Raw genomic sequence first — 17,074 nt, 5'->3', positions numbered from 1 at the left:
CAGAAGGAGACTCCACAACCTCCCTGGGCAGCCTGTTCCAGGGCTCTGTCACCCTCAGAGGAAAGTTCTTCCTCACATGGAGATGGAACTTCCTGTGTTTCAGCTTGTATCCATTACCCCTTGTCCTGTCACTGGCCACCGCTGAGAAGAGTTTGGCCCCATCCTCCCTACATTCTCCCCTCAGGTACTTGTACATGTTGATCGGATCTCCTCTCAGTCTTCTCTTCTCCAGGCTAAACAGGCCCAGCTCGCTTAGTCTTTTCTCATACGATAGATGCTCCAGGCCCTTAATCATCTTTGTTGCTCAGATCCATGGGCCATGAAGCCAGCGGATGGGAGGCCAGCTTTGGAGGCCAGAGCAGGGGTGCTTCTGAGGCTGGGATTCATGGCTCTGCCCTTGGGAATTCGTGGCCCAGCCCTAGGACAGCCCCCCCGCACTCGGAGCACTTTGATCATCGTCGCATTGTTTCCCTTAAACAATTATTTTCCTTTCTTGTTGACTCAAGATTTCTGTGCAGCAACAGGAGAGAGAAAATATTTTAAATGTGGAACAAGGTATTTATATTCCTCTCTGGCTTGGCTGCGAGACAGGAAGGCAGATGTGGGCTTTGAAACGATGTCATTTTTGCGCTGTCATTTTTGGACCTCCTGTGCAAACCGCAGAGGAGTTTATAGGAAAGTGTAAAGCCGGCTTACTTATTTTTTAATTTCGAATGATTGCTTTGGAAGCTGTTTGAAACACCTCGGTCTCGTTCGGAGCGTTTGGGCAGCGCGGGCCCGGCGGGAAGGCCTTTCTCCTGGGACAAGGACTTGCTTTTAGCTGGAGCTGGGGCACACGGCACACACGGCTGCGCTGGCAGAGCATGTTGCCCTGGCTCCCTTATTTATTTCTCTATGTATTTAACTATAAGAAAGCACGTGTTGCAGGCAGGCTGCCTAGATGCTGCACTGGCTTTGGGGCAGAAATCTGCTGTGTGCGGGGGCTGCTCTTGCTCTGCAGATGTGGCTCTCCTCGAGGGCTGCCGCAGTGAGGTGCCCGCCAGGCTCTGCTCCCAAATCGCATCGGAAACAGGAAATATTAAAGAATTGCTCTGCTGTCTCTTGGACCTTGCTGGCTTGTTTTCGTTAATCTTAGTAAATGATTCATTAAAATAGTTATGAATCTTCAAATGAATTATGCTGCTGTGTAATAAGCCCTTGGGCTAATGCGTCTCATTCTGTAAGGCATAATGCATGCTTATCTTAGAAGAAAACAGATAAATTACTGTCAAACAAGCAGGAAGGTAGGAGGGAAGTGATAATGATGCAGCAGTGGGGCCTGTGGCACCTGATGAATTTGGCAAGGACTGAATTAGGCCAGAAATGTGAAAGCGTCCTGCAGAGCTCAGGGTAACAGGCAATAGATATATGGCAACTTGACTCGTAGCCAAGTAACTCTCTTGGCTCCATTGAAACCTACTTCCACACTATCCCTATCCCAGAGCCGATCCAGGTAAGCGATAATTGGCACTGGCCAAAATCCTCCCAGGGATGGTGGCAATTTAACAGCATCCTGCTAGCAGAGAACGTGCCCAGGCCCTGCTTAACTTACTAGGGTGGTAGAAGCCGTCTCCGTGTGATTCCTCAGGTGACGTGGGATAGCCAGGGGCATGTGCCAGCGCGCAGAGCTGCCTGCGCTCATCGGCCCATGTGCAGCCCATGTGAACGGGCTGGCTCGGCTGCAGGATGGGCTTCTTCCGTGCAGCCTGGAGCTGGAAACACTGCTAACGTGTATTGGATACATCTAGGGTTCCTGTGGATTCAAATGTTGGATCTCCCTCCTTCTTGTGTCTTCATTTATTCAAATGGCCCCCTTAGTGTGTAATAATAGGAGCTGATTTTTGTAGCCAAAACCATGGCAGTGGGAGCGCTGCTCCGCTGAGGTGGGGCCAGGCAGTGGCCAGACCTGCCTCTTCAGCCAGGCTGCAGGATTTGGCTGTGTGTGGCTGCGGTGGGAAAAGTACATTCCAATTACTGAGGATTTTTTTTTTTTACGATGAGTCCTTCACGTGCACATTCCTCAGAATCAAAAATAAACTGTGCTCAGGCTCACAAGTGCGCTCAGAAAACCTATCAGCAGCTGGGGCGTGTGACAGATGCAGCAGCAAATGCACAGCTGTCAGCAGAGCCCCCGGTGCCCTGGGAGAAGGATGCTCCATCCCAACGCTCAGCACGGGCAGTTACACCTGGCACCCACAGAACTGTACAAAAAAGAAGTGAGAATAGCACAGGGAAAAAGCAACAAGAGCAAATTCCCTCCCGGAGGGACCCAGTAAACAGATTAAAATTGCATGCAGTACTGTGTTGCATTACCATAGTTATTCAGATAAGTCGGATACACCAGTGACTCCCTAACTAAGTGTTTTTCATGTTCATAGTTAGCAAGTGTTTGCATTATTTGTAAGGGAGCTGGGACAGTTATGTAGACAGTTTTTGACTGATTGAACCAGTGGGTTTCCATAAAACCATGGCATTTCATTAACTCAATACAGATCCCCTGGTTTTAGCTTCGAGCAAATTTAAAGTGTTATTTTATAATATTTTTGGTGAATGTAATGCAAATCCAGCTGGCCCGATTAAAGTCACATGGGAGAAAGAGACTCGCAGCATTTTCTGTGCAGAACAACATCTTGCATTAAGAAGAGCGTCTCCAGCAGGTCGAGGGAGGTGATCCTGCCCCTCTACTCAGCCCTGGTGAGGCCGCATCTGGAGTACTGTGTCCAGTTCTGGGCTCCACAGTACAAGAGGGATGTGGAGCTGCTGGAGAGAGTCCAGCGCAGGGCTACAAGGATGATCAGGGGCCTGGAACATCTGCCCTATGAGGAGAGGCTGAGGGAGCTGGGCCTGTTCAGCCTGGAGAAGAGAAGGCTGAGAGGGGATCTAATCAGTGTATATAAATACCTCAAGGGAGGGAGTGCAGAGGATGGTGCTGGCCTCTTTTCAGTGGTGGCCACTGATAGGACTAGAGGAAATGGCCGGAAACTGAAACATCAAAAATTCCATAGGAACTTAAGGAAAAATTTCTTAACAGTGAGGGTGACAGAGCACTGGAACAGGCTGCCCAGAGAGGTTGTGGAGTCTCCTTCTCTGGAGATCTTCAAAACCCGCTTGGATGCAGTCCTGTGCCACGTGCTTTAGGTGTCCCTGCGTATGCAGGGGGGTTGGACTAGATGATCTCTAGAGGTCCCTTCCAACCCTAAGCATTCTATGATTCTATGATTCTATGATCCCACTGCAGCATGAGCTTTGCTAGAAGGTGGGTTTAATCTAAACTGCGTCTTCTCCACGGGGCCTGGGTGCAGTGCGTAGCTTAGCAGAGTTTTCATCCTGGGCATGGACAAAGACAGATGTGCAAGGAGGTGGCTCAGACCCTAGGGTCCATCTCTGAAGATGATGATGTCACCTATTTGAGTGTAGAAGGAATTTGAGACAAACACACGTCTAACCCATGCATCTTGGCAAGTATGTGGTGATGTTCTAGGCCTCCATCTCTAAATGCTTTAAACTTGGGGACATTTGCGTTTGGTGGGCTCTTCTGCAACAGGACAGCAAAGCATGTTGCTGGCCATGGCTTTCTCAGCTGATCTTTGCTGTAAGAAATAGCAAGAAATCCCGTGTGAAGGTGTTGCAGCAGTTGAGCCCGTTCTGATGTGAGGTGATGAGACGACTCCCGTGCTCACAGGTGCCTTTCCCAAAGGAAACGTTGTGGAAGATGTGCCGCCTCTTCCCATGGCTCCTCTGGGTCAGGCAGAAGGGCTTTCCCAGGAGGAAGGAAGCAGGAACCTTTCTCCTTATGGGAGATGTGGGTGACCCTCAGGCTGGGCCGCAGCCATCCTGCCCAGGGCCAGGCCGAGCATCGGCGGCAGCAGGGGAAGCGTCCGTCATCGGCTCTCCCCGGCGCCTCCCTTCTCCGCTTCCTCTGCGTTGGAGGAAGAAACGAGGCAGGGGCAGCTCTGCTGTTTCCCCAGCTACAGAACCGCCGCTCATGAAGGGCCCCACGTGCTGGGCCATTGCAGCCCCGCACGGTTATGGCCCTGCGGTGGCTGGCGGGGGAGCACAGAGGCACTCAAAGGCACAATGTCCACGCAGCCGTCATGGCCTCACATGGTTATGGCCCCGCGGTGGCCGGCGGGGGAGCACAAAGGCTCTCCGAGCAGTGGGAAGGAAGGGGTGGGATGGCCGCAGGCCTCCCGTCCCGTCCCACCAGAGGATGTGGCTCCACTGAGTCAGCTCCTCGGAGCAGCGCCCGTTTTGGGAGTAGCATCAGTGGTGGTGAAGACTGGGAGGGGATTCCCGGCTGGCGGCAGGAAGCCCTGGCGTCAGCTGCAGAAGTCGATGTGATTTTTGGGCCATGTGCCCTCCCTGACACAGCCCTGCCGGGGTCGCGGGTGTGGGAAGGCCTCCTGACTTGGGGAAACGAGAAAAGGCCTGATTTTGAAGTAGCATTATCTGTTGGTGAAATGGCCCTCAACTGGGTATCTGGGGTATTTTATCCACCCGAATGTACTAAGTGTGGGATGATGTCATCTTTTGCCAGCTTGGAAGTGAGTGTCTGGCTTGTGTGTTGTCTGTGCTGTTGCACATGGACAAGTAACGTTCCCACCACATGAGTGCGGAGGGAGTTCCCGGAGCTCTTTGCAGGCTTTCCTACTGCTAGCCCTGCTCTGCTTCCCAGTGCTCTGCAGCTTTTTACATCTTCCATTCTAACACCTCGAGTGCCAGGACATCATCAGTGCCAATTCTAATTTCAAGGCCATGTTCCTTTTCCCACTTGACCTGTTTGGTCTTCAAATTGGAGGTAAAATGAGTCTCCGGCTGTGGGTAGAGCTGGAGGTGCTTTTGGTGACTGTTTTCTGGGGGTGACATCCCTTTGGCCTTGAGCTTTGCTCCTGTCATGTTGGATGTGGTTTGTGGCTCTTTCTAACGCATCTTGGCCATGTCTTGGTCTCTTGAGGTTCTGCTCCTCTGCATGGCCTTCAGTTTTGTCCCTGCTGCCTTCAGAGCATGGTTACCACACAGGACTTGTGTCCCAACAATGTCTGCCACATGGTCTTTTGCTACTGCTCTACAAGGAAATCTGGTGGATGGAGATGTGCTCTTGTATTTAGCCTTCTAGAGCTTATTGACTGGTCCAAGGTGTGTTGCACCCAGCAAAAGCATCTGCGTTTTTTGCCTGAGACACCTCCAGAAAAAGGATCACCGAGATACGGGAGAAATAATCTGCTGTGAACAGGCGCAACACGTGTTTGTACAAATGCCATGCACGGTGCAGGCCCAGTCAGAGAAGCTCCATAATAACCTGCTATAATATCAAGAAGAGAAGCCCCCTCCTCGTCTCATGTTATTCCTCTGGTGGTTGCTCCCACTGTGTTCCACCATCCACATTTTTGTCTCACACTTGCTGTTCCAGACAGTAACCACTTCCGCTTTATCCTGTGTTGCAACTTTCAAGCACAGTAGTGAGGCAAGTGCTTCTCACCCTGTCCATCGGCCGGCAGCAGAACAAATGACGGATTGATGAAACAAGAAGGAAAGAATGAAAAGGCCTCTTTCAATGCAGCGGAAAGCAAAAGACAGAGTGGGAGCCAGGGTGGAAAATAAACACTTGCCACATCCGTCGCTCTGCTTTCCTGGTTTTATTTTCCTTCCCAGCACTGCTGCTGCAATGGGTTTGTTTTTTCAGCGTGGAAGATAACCTATGGCTGCACAAGATCCCTCCCGCCGCCGTGGGAGAGCGCCGGTTTTGCCTTGCCCACCTGTGGGCAGCCCCTTCTCCTCTAGAGGAGGGATTCAGGTTTATGATGTTCCCAAAATAACAAGTGGAAAAAGGAGAAAGCCCCGTCCTTGCTCTGAAACAGCTCACGAAGCATCCTTGCGCTTCCCAGCTCTGTATTATTGTGCATCGTCTGAATTGCGGCCATGCCCCGAGCACTCATCTTCGGGCAGCCGTTATCTGTTTTACACATAAGCTGCTTTCCTGCGCCGATTAAACCCAACATTTTATTAAAATCTAAAACCTGAATAAACATAAAACATCATTACAGTATAACAACAGCACAAGCAAAGTGGAATGATTTCTGCCTGCGTTGGAGCCACTTGGTTTTTACTTGAGTATAATAGAGATCTGGGACTGAGCAATTTGACAGATGATTGCTTTTACCAGTCCTTGCAATTTTAGTGCAAGATTTTACGTGATTGCTTTGCTATAGCCCCAGCCCCCAAAGAGAAGCTGTTACTTGAGAAATTCTGCTGTTATTACAGAGAAAAAAAATAGAAAAAAAAAAAGCACATCTTTATTCTCCGTTTTTGCGTCTAGGAGAATTTGAAAACATGACCTGAGGGCATTTTCTGACTCAACATTCAGAAAGCGAGTAAAAGCCACCCAAAATTTATTAACAGTTTCTTTCTTTTAAATTCCATTTGGTGAGTGGGGTGGCCTAGCTGGTAATTGTCGGCTATTTAGATTGCCTGTACTGCCCGAAACAGTTTGTCTTCCTTGTGCACGTGGATTTTCTTTGTTCCATGGCAGTTTTTAGCTTTTATTCATAAAACGAGCCTGGGAAGTTTCACACAGAATTTGTGGTTCCAAAGCAGGACCTTGTGTGAGCAGGGCATGGTACCTTTAATATGATTTTGTAGCAGAATACATTAATAATGTTGGAAATCAAGATTTTGAGATTTTTCTTGGTTCTGAATCAGCATCAGCACAAGTTCCAGGACAGTCTACCGTGCTAATTTTGACAAACATATTTGGTTTATATCTGCTCAGTTGAGCAATCTTTCCATTTTGCTCTCTAAATATAGATAACTGCTATACGGATTCATGCATAATATGAATAATAAAGTGGTGAATTCATTAACATTTCACAGAAATGCCTAGTCCCTCTCCCATGGGCACAGAAGAAAATTGTATCATCATCTTCATGCCTGTAAAGGGGAAGGGCCAGACGTGATTCCTCATTACAGCCCCGCTGCCCTACTCAGCACAGGAGCGTTGACTTTAGTGGTGATTGTAGGGAAATGCAGAGCAGAGTGACATCCCCATGTGATTCGTGGTAGCAAGGGCGTGGGTAGCGGAGACGCCAACCACAGTCTAGATGAATTGTTTCATCTTGAGGAAAGACTAAGTGAGCTGGGCCTGTTTTGCCTGGGGAAGAGAAGATTGAGAGGGGATCTGATCAACATGTACAAGCGCCTGAGGGGAGAATGTAGGGAAGATGGGGCCAAACTCCTCAGTGGTGGCCAGTGACAGGACAAGGGGTAATGGATACAAGTTGAAACACAGGAAGTTTCATCTCCATGTGAGGAAGAACTTCTTTCCTGTGAGGGTGACAGAGCCCTGGAACAGGCTGCCCAGAGAGGTTGTGGAGTCTCCTTCTGTGAAGATCTTCAAAACCCGCCTGAATGCCACCCTGTGCCCCATGCTTTAGGTGTCCCTACTGGAGCAGGGACATGATCCCTAGATCTCTAGATGATCTCTAGAGGTCCCTTCCAACCTCAACCATTCTGTGATTCTGTGATTCTGTTTCGGGTCATCTGTGGCTCACAGCAGATCCTGCAGAACACAGAGTTGCTGTGGGGCACCGTTCTATTAGAAAATGATCTTTTCTATTAGCCAGGCTCCATGCTGATGGGTCTCCCGCCCCACTGGGATGTACATGTTCTCCTCCAAGGCCACCACCTCTAGGGCCTTCAGTCCAAGCAGGTCAGTGCTGGCGGTTGATAGACGTCTGTTGTCTAAAATAGGGACCTGGGAGTGTAAATGAGCAGTTCTGCTGAGTCCTGGGAGCACCAGGGTGAACTCAGGGCAAGGAGATACTCGCGTTCCCAGTCCTTGTCCTCAAAGAGCTTTTGGTTTTGAAGGCCAAGGAAGTGCTCTGAAAAAGGAGCAGGAAACAAGGAAGGCGAAGGTGAGCGGAGGGTAGCACAGAGTGAACGTTGTCACGTCTTAATGCTGCTGTGACACATTTTGAAGGTACTTGTTAGAATAGACACCTCCAGAGACAAGCAGCCCCAACAACTGGCTCCAGGAGAGTCTGTTTCTACTCACTGCTTGTGAAAGGAGCCTGGGGTGACTAGTTCAAGACTGAGATATCTATTAGATGCCTAAGTTAGGGCATGTGAATCCAGTGCTGGGAGTCAGTCAGCCTGAGATATTTCTGTGGTTCTCCAGCTACATCCTCTCTTTACCATATTAAGAACATCTAGATGAAGTGATTTATAAACTCTCTCTCTTGATAGTGTTGGCTGTATCTTATGTCCCAGTAATTTTCTGTGTCACTGAATTACTGTTTGTGAGTGGATGGATTTTGAGGAGAAGCCTTTCACAGACTTTGGCTGCTATTGAATGTGCCTCTGGGTTATCAGGTCTCCTTCTTTCCTTCTTTTTACCCTCAGCATCTTTCTGTTTTACCCTCACTGTGTTGGATTCTTGTTCTGGGCCATACGATGATTTGTGAGCTTGTCACTACAAAACTTGTCACTTTTGTGACTTTTGTAAGCGAGGCTGGGTCAGGCTTGCATAGCACCTGGACTGGGGACCTCAACAGCTAGGCTGGATCAGTGCATGAAATAGCACTGAGGACCTGGTGCCTGCTGCTCCTTCATCAGAGTTAGTGTGTTATTAGGGTGCCAAGGACAGCAAAGGCATTTGCTGGGTGGTCCCAGCAGAGTTTCTCGGTTCACCCAGATACGCTCAAGAAAATTATTTTGGACTTCAGTCACAGGTCATGATTTCTTTTTTTTTTTTTTCATTCAGTTGGTTCATTTATTGACATCTCATTTTTCTTTCTTGCAGGCTCCTCGTCTGTCTGTTACAAGCCTACCAGCCCAGCCCAGATACAGGAGGACTCTGGCTTTCTTTACCCAGATCACCAGTTATTTGCTGGCAGGCATGAAGTTTCTCCATTAACAGCTGAAGTAATCAGTGGTGCTAAAGAGAAAGCTGGTGAGTGGGTGGTCATGCTTGCACACCAACCTATCACATTTACTTCTGTGTTTTTGCCTGAACATAATTTGAACAGTTTAAACCATTTACAAATAACACTTAAAGCATGGGAGGCCAGCTCCTCACCCCCAGCAGAGTCAAAGGAGTTTTTGACTTCAGTGTTATGGCCCATCATTATTTTTCACCTCTGCTTGTGGAGGAGGCACCATTTCTACTTGTCCTTCAGGACCTGGTTGCTCTGCACTGAACATCTGGGCCGAGATCCGTAGCTTTTTGCCAAAGTAGCAGGACTGCAGGCACCTGGAGGAAGGCACACGGAGTTAAATCCTCAAAAACCAGCCACTATATCTTATCTCCCCAATGTAAAGGTGCCAGCAGTGCCAGAGTGCAAATCCTAGCAGTGTATGATAAAGAACCACCGTGTGACATTGTCACCTGCCACTTTCCTCAGGCACATCTCAGTTGTGTAACCCAGACTGGGAACTTTCTGGTATGCAAGAGAGATTTTATGCTGCATCTCTGCAAAAAGGCCCAGTATGGTGAGGCTTCTGTGCAGTGCAGTAATGGGAATAAAGCCGTAATAGCTGTAACTGCAGTGGCATATAAATTAGGTGCATACTTGGCTAATAGGCATGCAGGTAAATGCATGTATGTGTCTCTGTGCATCTTGTTGGCTGCAAAAAAGCATAGGCAGCAGTGATTTTCAGATGCCAGTGAGACAGCTGCTATTTGTAGTGGGGGCAGGAATGCTTTTTGGGGCAGTACGGCTCCTCTGCCTCAGGCCAGCTCCATGGAAAGCAGGAGAGCACAACCTTTACCTACCAGCATGGTATTAAGTTGATGCCTACACCCTAATTAAAACGATGGAGAGCCCAGGTCTTGTCATGCCCTTTGCAGGCGTCTGTCAGCAGCATGTCCTGGCAATGCTCAGCGTGGCTTTTGGGTGTCACGAGCCCTGCCCGGGGGTGAGTTGCAGGGTGTCCCTGTCCCCTCTTGTGTGCATCATTCCCACTCCCACACACTGCAAACCCAGCAAGTCCACAGACCCATGGAAACCCCCACACCCAGCCAGGCGAGTGGGTAGGTGCTATTGCCCCAGAGAAAACAGGAGAGGTGATGTAATGAGGCAGCCTGGGAATCTCCCTCCTTTCAGAGCCCCACAGTCCTCCTTAGTCCTTTACTGCAAAAATGTTAGTGGAAATGACCTATTCTCGCAGCTAAGAGCCGAAGGCTGTTCTTCTCCTCTGGCATCTGGCTTGTATATAAGTTATCCCACAGCATGTGCAATAACAGATGAAACCTCAGGGAAATACCAAACCTCAAGAGAAAGTTTGCTTTTTAGCTAGTTTCTAATGCCAGAAAACAAGTGTTAGTACTTTTGAACAACTCCCTTGAGAATGAGAAGCAGCAGGATAGAGATGTAAAGTTGCCAAGAATGACCTCAAAAACTGAACTCAAGTCAGCCTAGGGAAATGTGAGGACTGTCCAAAGCAGGGGGCTCAATCTCCCTTTTGTCTGCACTGGGGCCTTTGAGCACTCCCGTTGGCCTCAGGCATGGTCTGTAGCAATGCGTGACACCAGCTGGGGTGGGAGCGCCTGGGAGGTTCGAGGACAGAAGGATCCCGGCCTCCCAGCATTGCCTGTTTGTCATTAGATGTGTAGCTCCAGGCAAGTGCTACTTTCTGCCAAGCTATGAGGAGAGACCAGGAATCCATTTCAAATAACATGTGGCACCAGTGCCCAACCTGTGCAGCTTCCCTGCAGATTGCAGAATCACTCAGCAGTTTCTCCCATGCAAATGGAGCTTGCAGGGCTTGTGGGTTTGCTTAAACATGACTGGCCTGGGTGCAAAACTTGTACCGTCACCTCTGAATTATTTCACTAATCTGTGTTATAGCTTTTTATCAAATCTGTCTATGCCTTTTTAAAGATATTTTGAAGATGTGCCTTTTTTACGGTGTTGTATCTATGGCCCTAACATCTGCCAGAACAAGGTAGTGTTAACTCACTTAGATATATCATTATTAACCAGAAGGGAAATTGCTGTGCTAAAATAAAATGCCCAAGCACAGACTCCTCTTTAAATACACTTTTAGAATCTTTATATTTTCAGTATCATTTTGAAACTTTTCTGTGAGAAATGCCACATCTTACTGCATTGTGGCATGCAGCACACCCAGGAGAGGATGCAACACATCTCTCTATGGCTATCAAAAATCTAGCATCTTCTTTAGTATCACCGTGTAGGCTGCCTCTGTAACCCAGGAGAGGCATTTCCTGGGAGCAATTCACCCAGCTCATAGTAGGTTCTCATCTCAGGAGGAGCCAGTTTCCCTCTGAAACTGCCTGATTCTCCAGGGAGGGACCTGGGAGCCATGGGTATGGGATGAGTACACGGAGTATATCAAGAGGCTGTTGAGGGTGTATTGGGCGAAGGCTGGGGAGGGGATGGGGATATGCTTCTAAGTGCTTATTGTGAATACAGAAAGGGAAGCGGCTGGGGCAGAGGGCCTGCCCAGCTAGGGGCACGGGTGAGTATGGAGGAGTGCTGAAAAGCTTTGAGGGGAAGACTCCATGGTTTTCACGCCTCCTTCAACCACATCCTCTCTCCACGTTCAAGGCTTCCTCAAAGTGTAACCCCTGCCTCTGCTCTCTCTCTGCCCAGCCGAGGAGCCGCTCTGCACCTTGCACCCTCCCAGCTTCCTCCGGCTCCCAGAGGTGGAGATGCGAGGGTCGGAGGAGGCGGCCGCGGGCACCGTGCTGCAGCGCCTGATCCAGGAGCAGCTGAGGTATGGCAACCCCAACGAGAACATGAACCTGCTGGCAATTCAGCACCAGGCCACGGGGAGCGCAGGGCCCTCCAACAGCACTACCAGCACTCTCTCTTCCACAGAAAACCTCGCGCAAGAAGAGCCACAAATGCTCCAGCAGTCGGCCCGCCAGGAACCTCAGGGGCAGGAGCACCAGGGGGACAATACAGTGATGGAGAAGCAGGCGCGGGCCGTGCAGCCTCAGCAGAACAACGAAGAGCTACCCACCTACGAGGAGGCCAAGGCCCAGTCCCAGTTTTTCCGAGGCCAGCAGCCGGGGGCGGTTGGCCCGGGCTTTTACGTGGCTGGCGTGTCCACGCAGAAGTCGAGGACTGAAGGGCGGGCAACGGTGAACCGGGCCAACAGCGGGCAAGCGCACAAGGACGAAGCGCTGAAGGAGCTCAAGCAGGGCCACGTCCGCTCGCTCAGCGAGAGGATCATGCAGCTCTCGCTGGAGAGAAACGGTGCTAAGCAACACCCGCCTACCTCAGGGAGCAGCAAAGGGCTCAAAGCGGCAGCGCCGGCCGCGCCGCCCGCCAAGGCCATGGACCCACGGGGCCCACCACCTGAGTACCCCTACAAAGCTAAGCAGGCAGTGGCCCCCGTGAGCAAGGCACCCGAGCATGGGCTCTTCTTTGGCGACCAGCACGCGGCCATGGGGCAGGATGTCCTCAAACCCTCCTACGGGGCTCCGCAGCCCGCCCGGACCGAGGTGGCCGTCGTTCGGTACCAGCCGCCTCCCGAGTACGGGGTCACCAGGTAATTCTGGCGTCGTGGGTTTGCTCCTTGCTCTCCTACGTCCTCCTCGACTGGGCGGTTGTTTGCTCTGAAGCTGTGGTTGCTTTGAAGCAGGTGACTGCAGTTGATATCTGCAGCTTTTCAGTCACCCTGAGGTGACTTCTTACACTGCGATGGTATAAACAAGCCAGCGAGCAGAAATAGATGTCATTTATTCCCATTTTGAGATATTTTGCACTCTGTGCCCATAATGATGCCATGTCCCAAGGCGTCTGTAGTGCTCGGTCGCAGCACTGTGTGCTGACTTGAGTTTCTCTGGTCTGCCCGTCTGGACTGGTCACTGTGAATTTTGGAACCTTCAGTAAACATAGAAAATGCATATTTTATTTAAAAGTTTTCAGTTTCTGAATCTGTCTTAATTTCTTTTTGCATGAAAGCCAGAAACTTTCATATTTATCCTTTTAAGCTAGAGTCCGGTTCATGGTTTAGTTTGGCATTACAGGGGTGAAATAAAACCCCATGCTGGCCCATGCAGAACTGCTGCTCATATTTTGTAATTCACACAGAAGGTAAATATTTTAGAAATTAAATTTGTCCTGTGGTATTTTATCTAAAAGTGAAAAATGCTATTTCTGTGATTTCTGATTTCACTTAAGCCTCAAATCATCAAGATCTTCAAAAGCCCAAACTAAAAAAAAAAAGTTTTTTTTTTAACTTAAGTCTGAGATAAAGAGGCATCTCTATTTCAGACCTGCCTTGTCACTAGATTATACTTTCACTGGCCCTCTTTCACAAAGAGGGCCATATAAAGTGTATACATCACTTATGTCCTACTTCAATCTTCCAAACAAAGCTTCCACAGGACTTTTATGGTGCTTGGCCCCTTGTGCTGGGCCTCTGCATGAGAGCAGGTTTTATTCCAAGCGCATTAAAAATAATCTTAAGTGTTTACTTCCTGTGAGCCGATTCCTGAAAGCTGCTAGGATCCTGCCAAGCGCCGCGGATCCCGCTGAGGTCTCCCTGCTCGCGGGTGAGGGGAGAGGCTGCCCTGTGCGTGGCCTGGCAGGGCCGCCCGCCGCAGGATCGCACCGTGGGCGAGGGGCCGCTCTATCAAGGCGGTTTTCCTGCCGAACATGAATTGAAGTGTTCCTCTATCTCGTCCCACTGCTCTTGGACCTCTTGGAAAAGTATTTTGCCAGCCTTGGTGCATCTGGCTGGTTTGGGTCATGTCACGTGGATGGCAGTGTTGTCCATGTTGGAAGTTGTTGTCCAACGAGGCCTTTTGTGACCCCAGGCCCGGGAGCGCTCTTGGCGCTCCTCCGGCCAAACAAGTGCTTTGGTTGCCAGTATTTGCTGTCCTGCGTTTGTGTAATTTTTCAGAGCAAAATGATATTTTTAAGAGCTAAGCAAAAATCTCTGTTTATGCTGAGAAACAACTGTATGAACTTGCCACTGAGGCGGTCAGGTTGAGGCTGTGCTCTCAGGAAGCCGTGTGGGATTCCTCAGCCAACAGACATTTCGGCCCCACACAAAGGGAGCGCCGCGTAGAAGGAGCTGGTCTGATTTTCTTGAATCCTTTCTGGAGGAAGCAACAGCAGTAGGCCTGGCTCATGGTGGGCAGACAAGGGTTTTCAGGCCTTTTCTCATTCTTTTCCCATGGGACTTGGCTCTGAGGGAGATGTTTCCTTGCTGTTCCTGCTGGGTGCCTGGTGAGCCGTAATTCCTGCTAGCAGCAGGGTTGCTCATGTATATCCTGCAGATCTTTGTTTGCTGGCCCTGTCTTGGTAGGGGTGATCTGGATTTACACGTGTGCTCCATGAATCTTGTGCTGTTACTCTGCAAAATGGCCATAGATGGGGAGTGTATGGTTGGGTGAGAAGTGGGGCTTTGCTGGCTCAGTGGTGGTTGTCCTGCTCATCTTGGGTTCCTGGTGTGGTGTTCTTTTTGGTACAGTGGCACCAACTTTTCACAGCAAATGGCTGGGTACATCAAAATACTCAGCACTGGCACTACCTGGACTTGTTCTTAATTGCTAAGAACTTGCTGGTTTCTTCTCCAGTGCTATTCCCGAGCTCGTAATTGGCTGCATGGCTTGCAGGCTCCCCTTGTGGCCTTGCTGTGAGGGAAGATTTGGGTGACAAAAGCCTTTAGAAAGTGGCTGTAATCCGTGTGTGCTCATCACTTTTCCTCTCTCCAGCTCTGTGAGTGCATTTCAGCAAGGCTTTTTGTGCAGCTCCATTAAACAAAAGGCAATGTGCTCTAGTGCTTCATTGTGTGTTTCACAGGACACACTCATCCAGCTCTCGAATGCTCTTGGTTAAAACACAATTCCACAAAATCGCCTGTTCCCCAGGTGCTCGTCTGTATTGAGAGTGCTAAGATAGATGAGCTGTTTGGTGGTGGTGGTGGCTGCCTCTCTGGCTGGAGTCTCCCCACATCTCCCCGTGAAGAAGCTGCAGTTAAATGAGTAAGAAGCCCGGACTGGGAGGCATCCTCTAAACATCCCTAGAGAAGAGCTGTGGGGCTGTTAAGCCATCCAGTCACTTCCAGACATGAGCTGGGGGACAGCAGCTTTTCTGTGCCATTGCTCAGGTTTTCCCCATTAGCTGGACTCAGAAAACTCTTCCATTCGTTGTTTGACTGGAAAGACAGACATTGATAGGAGCTGACGTTGAGGTCTACCCACTTTCCTAGTGTTAATAGGAGAGCAGGGTTTGGAGACGCTGTATTTTCTTCTCTGAGGTGAGAGGTTTCAGTTCTCACCTTGCTGGGGGCTCTGGAGGTGGGGAAGGAAAGAAGCTAATGCAAATAGAGCTTGCCCCCCCGCCATGGTCATGTGCAATCACATAACCCAGCAGGTCCTGTCCTCTCTCCTGGACATGTTGTACCTGTCCCTGGCCCATCAGGAAACCCTCAGGACAGGCACCGTGCAAAAGACTCCTTGCCTTTCCTAACACTGAGGGGCAAAGCATGAAGCAGCTTGATCTGGAAGAGGAGCCCATGAATATGGGGGATGGAAAAGACCTGGGGTCATTAATACCCCCTCCTCCCTAGTCATCGTGTGCTCAGGAAGATGTGGTTAGAAACCCACAAATGTTGGCAAGGAGTTGCTGAAGGGGATGGAATAACTGCAGCTGCTGCTAAACTTGCCTTTTTGGTGTGATTTTTGTTTTTTTAATTTTTTTTTTGCAAGTGGTTGACTTTTAAGGCACGAACACCGCCTTTATAATCACTGTTGCCAAATCTTACAACTTTACTGTAAATCTCCAGATATTTGGTAGTTTCCTGAAGACCCCTTGGAGTCATGTGATGTTGTAGGAATCTCAGCTTTCACATAAATTTGATTTAGTGACCTCTGCTTTATGGATATCATGCTTGCAAAGCAGAGCTTGGAGCCTGAAGCTTAAAGGGCCGAAAACCAGAAGACAAATAGAAAAGAAACCAATATTTATTCTTGTTTTAAAATACCATTATTTTTAAGGCAGTCACATGATGCTTGAGGCCCTGACTCACGACTTCTGAATGCTTTATGTGGGCCAAGTGTAATAACCTTTAAAAAATCCTTTCCTAGATTCTAGCTACTCTTGAATGATGCTTTTGCTAACTTTCCTTAGGTACCTGTTCAGAGAGACACAGACTTTTAGCTAAAGAACTTTGAAATAACCTAATTTAGTCTTTTGCATGGACCCCGAATTAATTCCAGTTTGCGAAGCATTCAGTCGTGATGATTAAAACATTCTGCTGCTGGAGAATTCATGACAGCTTTTACCGACTTGTTCCACTAGCTAATTGCCATCTCTGGCAAAGATTTGCATCTTAGTTTCAGTCTGTATTTTCTAGTTACTGGTTCGGATTCTGGTTTGGTTGTTGTAACTTTTTGCTTCTTGTGGAAAGGAGAACAGGACACTGTTGCAGTAGCAGGTGAACCAGAGGCAAACTCAGCTGCAGTGTCACCTCTGCAATGTGGCTCCATATTCCTTGTTTAAGTATCTCATAAATACTTGATGTTTCAGACATTGTCACTCTGGGAACTCACCATGTGCCTTGTTATCCATTAATATATGTGAGGTAGTTGTGGTCCAGGATAGAATTTCCTTTTACTGCAGCCTCTCGTGTTTATTCGTAGGTGGATAAACTTCTACTTGGACCTGTTCAAGTACATATCGTTTTTTTGTGCCCAGCTTAAATAGTGATCCAGATCACTCAATGCAAGCGATGAATCCTCTTCATTGCTTCCCATGGCCCTTGTCACATCCTGATAACTTTTCTCCAGAATGATTTGCTTCTTTGCAGCATTAATAAGAAGTGCCAGTAATGCAAATAAGGCCGTGAACTGGAAACACCACTGCTTGATGAGGATTTTTCCCTCATAGTTACAAGCAGAATTCTTTCATGTAGGTACCTTTAAATTCACTTTTAATTCTGATCTAATCCATGAGTTTTTGAAGTACGAAACTGAAGAGTGGAGTGCGAATGTTGTAAAGATCATGCCATTTGTTGTGAGCCTCAGAACTTCCCACCCTGCCTGGAAACAGAAGCG

At 48.9% G+C, this 17,074-nt stretch overlaps 1 protein-coding gene across 1 annotated transcript in view; it reads left to right on the top strand.

Moving 5' to 3' along the window:
• The window catches only part of AMOTL1 (angiomotin like 1), a 68,203-nt gene that overhangs the window by 12,650 nt on the left and 38,479 nt on the right, over positions 1 to 17,074 (top strand). Inside the window, exons 3-4 of the mRNA XM_088522371.1 lie at positions 8,837 to 8,986; positions 11,652 to 12,555. Of these exons, the coding sequence (XP_088378497.1) occupies positions 8,837 to 8,986; positions 11,652 to 12,555 (1,054 nt within the window). The remainder of the gene's footprint in view (positions 1 to 8,836; positions 8,987 to 11,651; positions 12,556 to 17,074) is intronic.

This window comes from Tinamus guttatus, unplaced genomic scaffold (genome assembly GCF_059628265.1).
Source record: "Tinamus guttatus ecotype Peru unplaced genomic scaffold, ASM5962826v1 Tinamus_guttatus_pri_ptg000150l, whole genome shotgun sequence".
NCBI lineage: Eukaryota > Metazoa > Chordata > Aves > Tinamiformes > Tinamidae > Tinamus > Tinamus guttatus.
The sequence above is the reverse complement of the archived record's forward strand: the minus strand, read 5'-3'. Positions and strand labels throughout refer to the sequence as shown.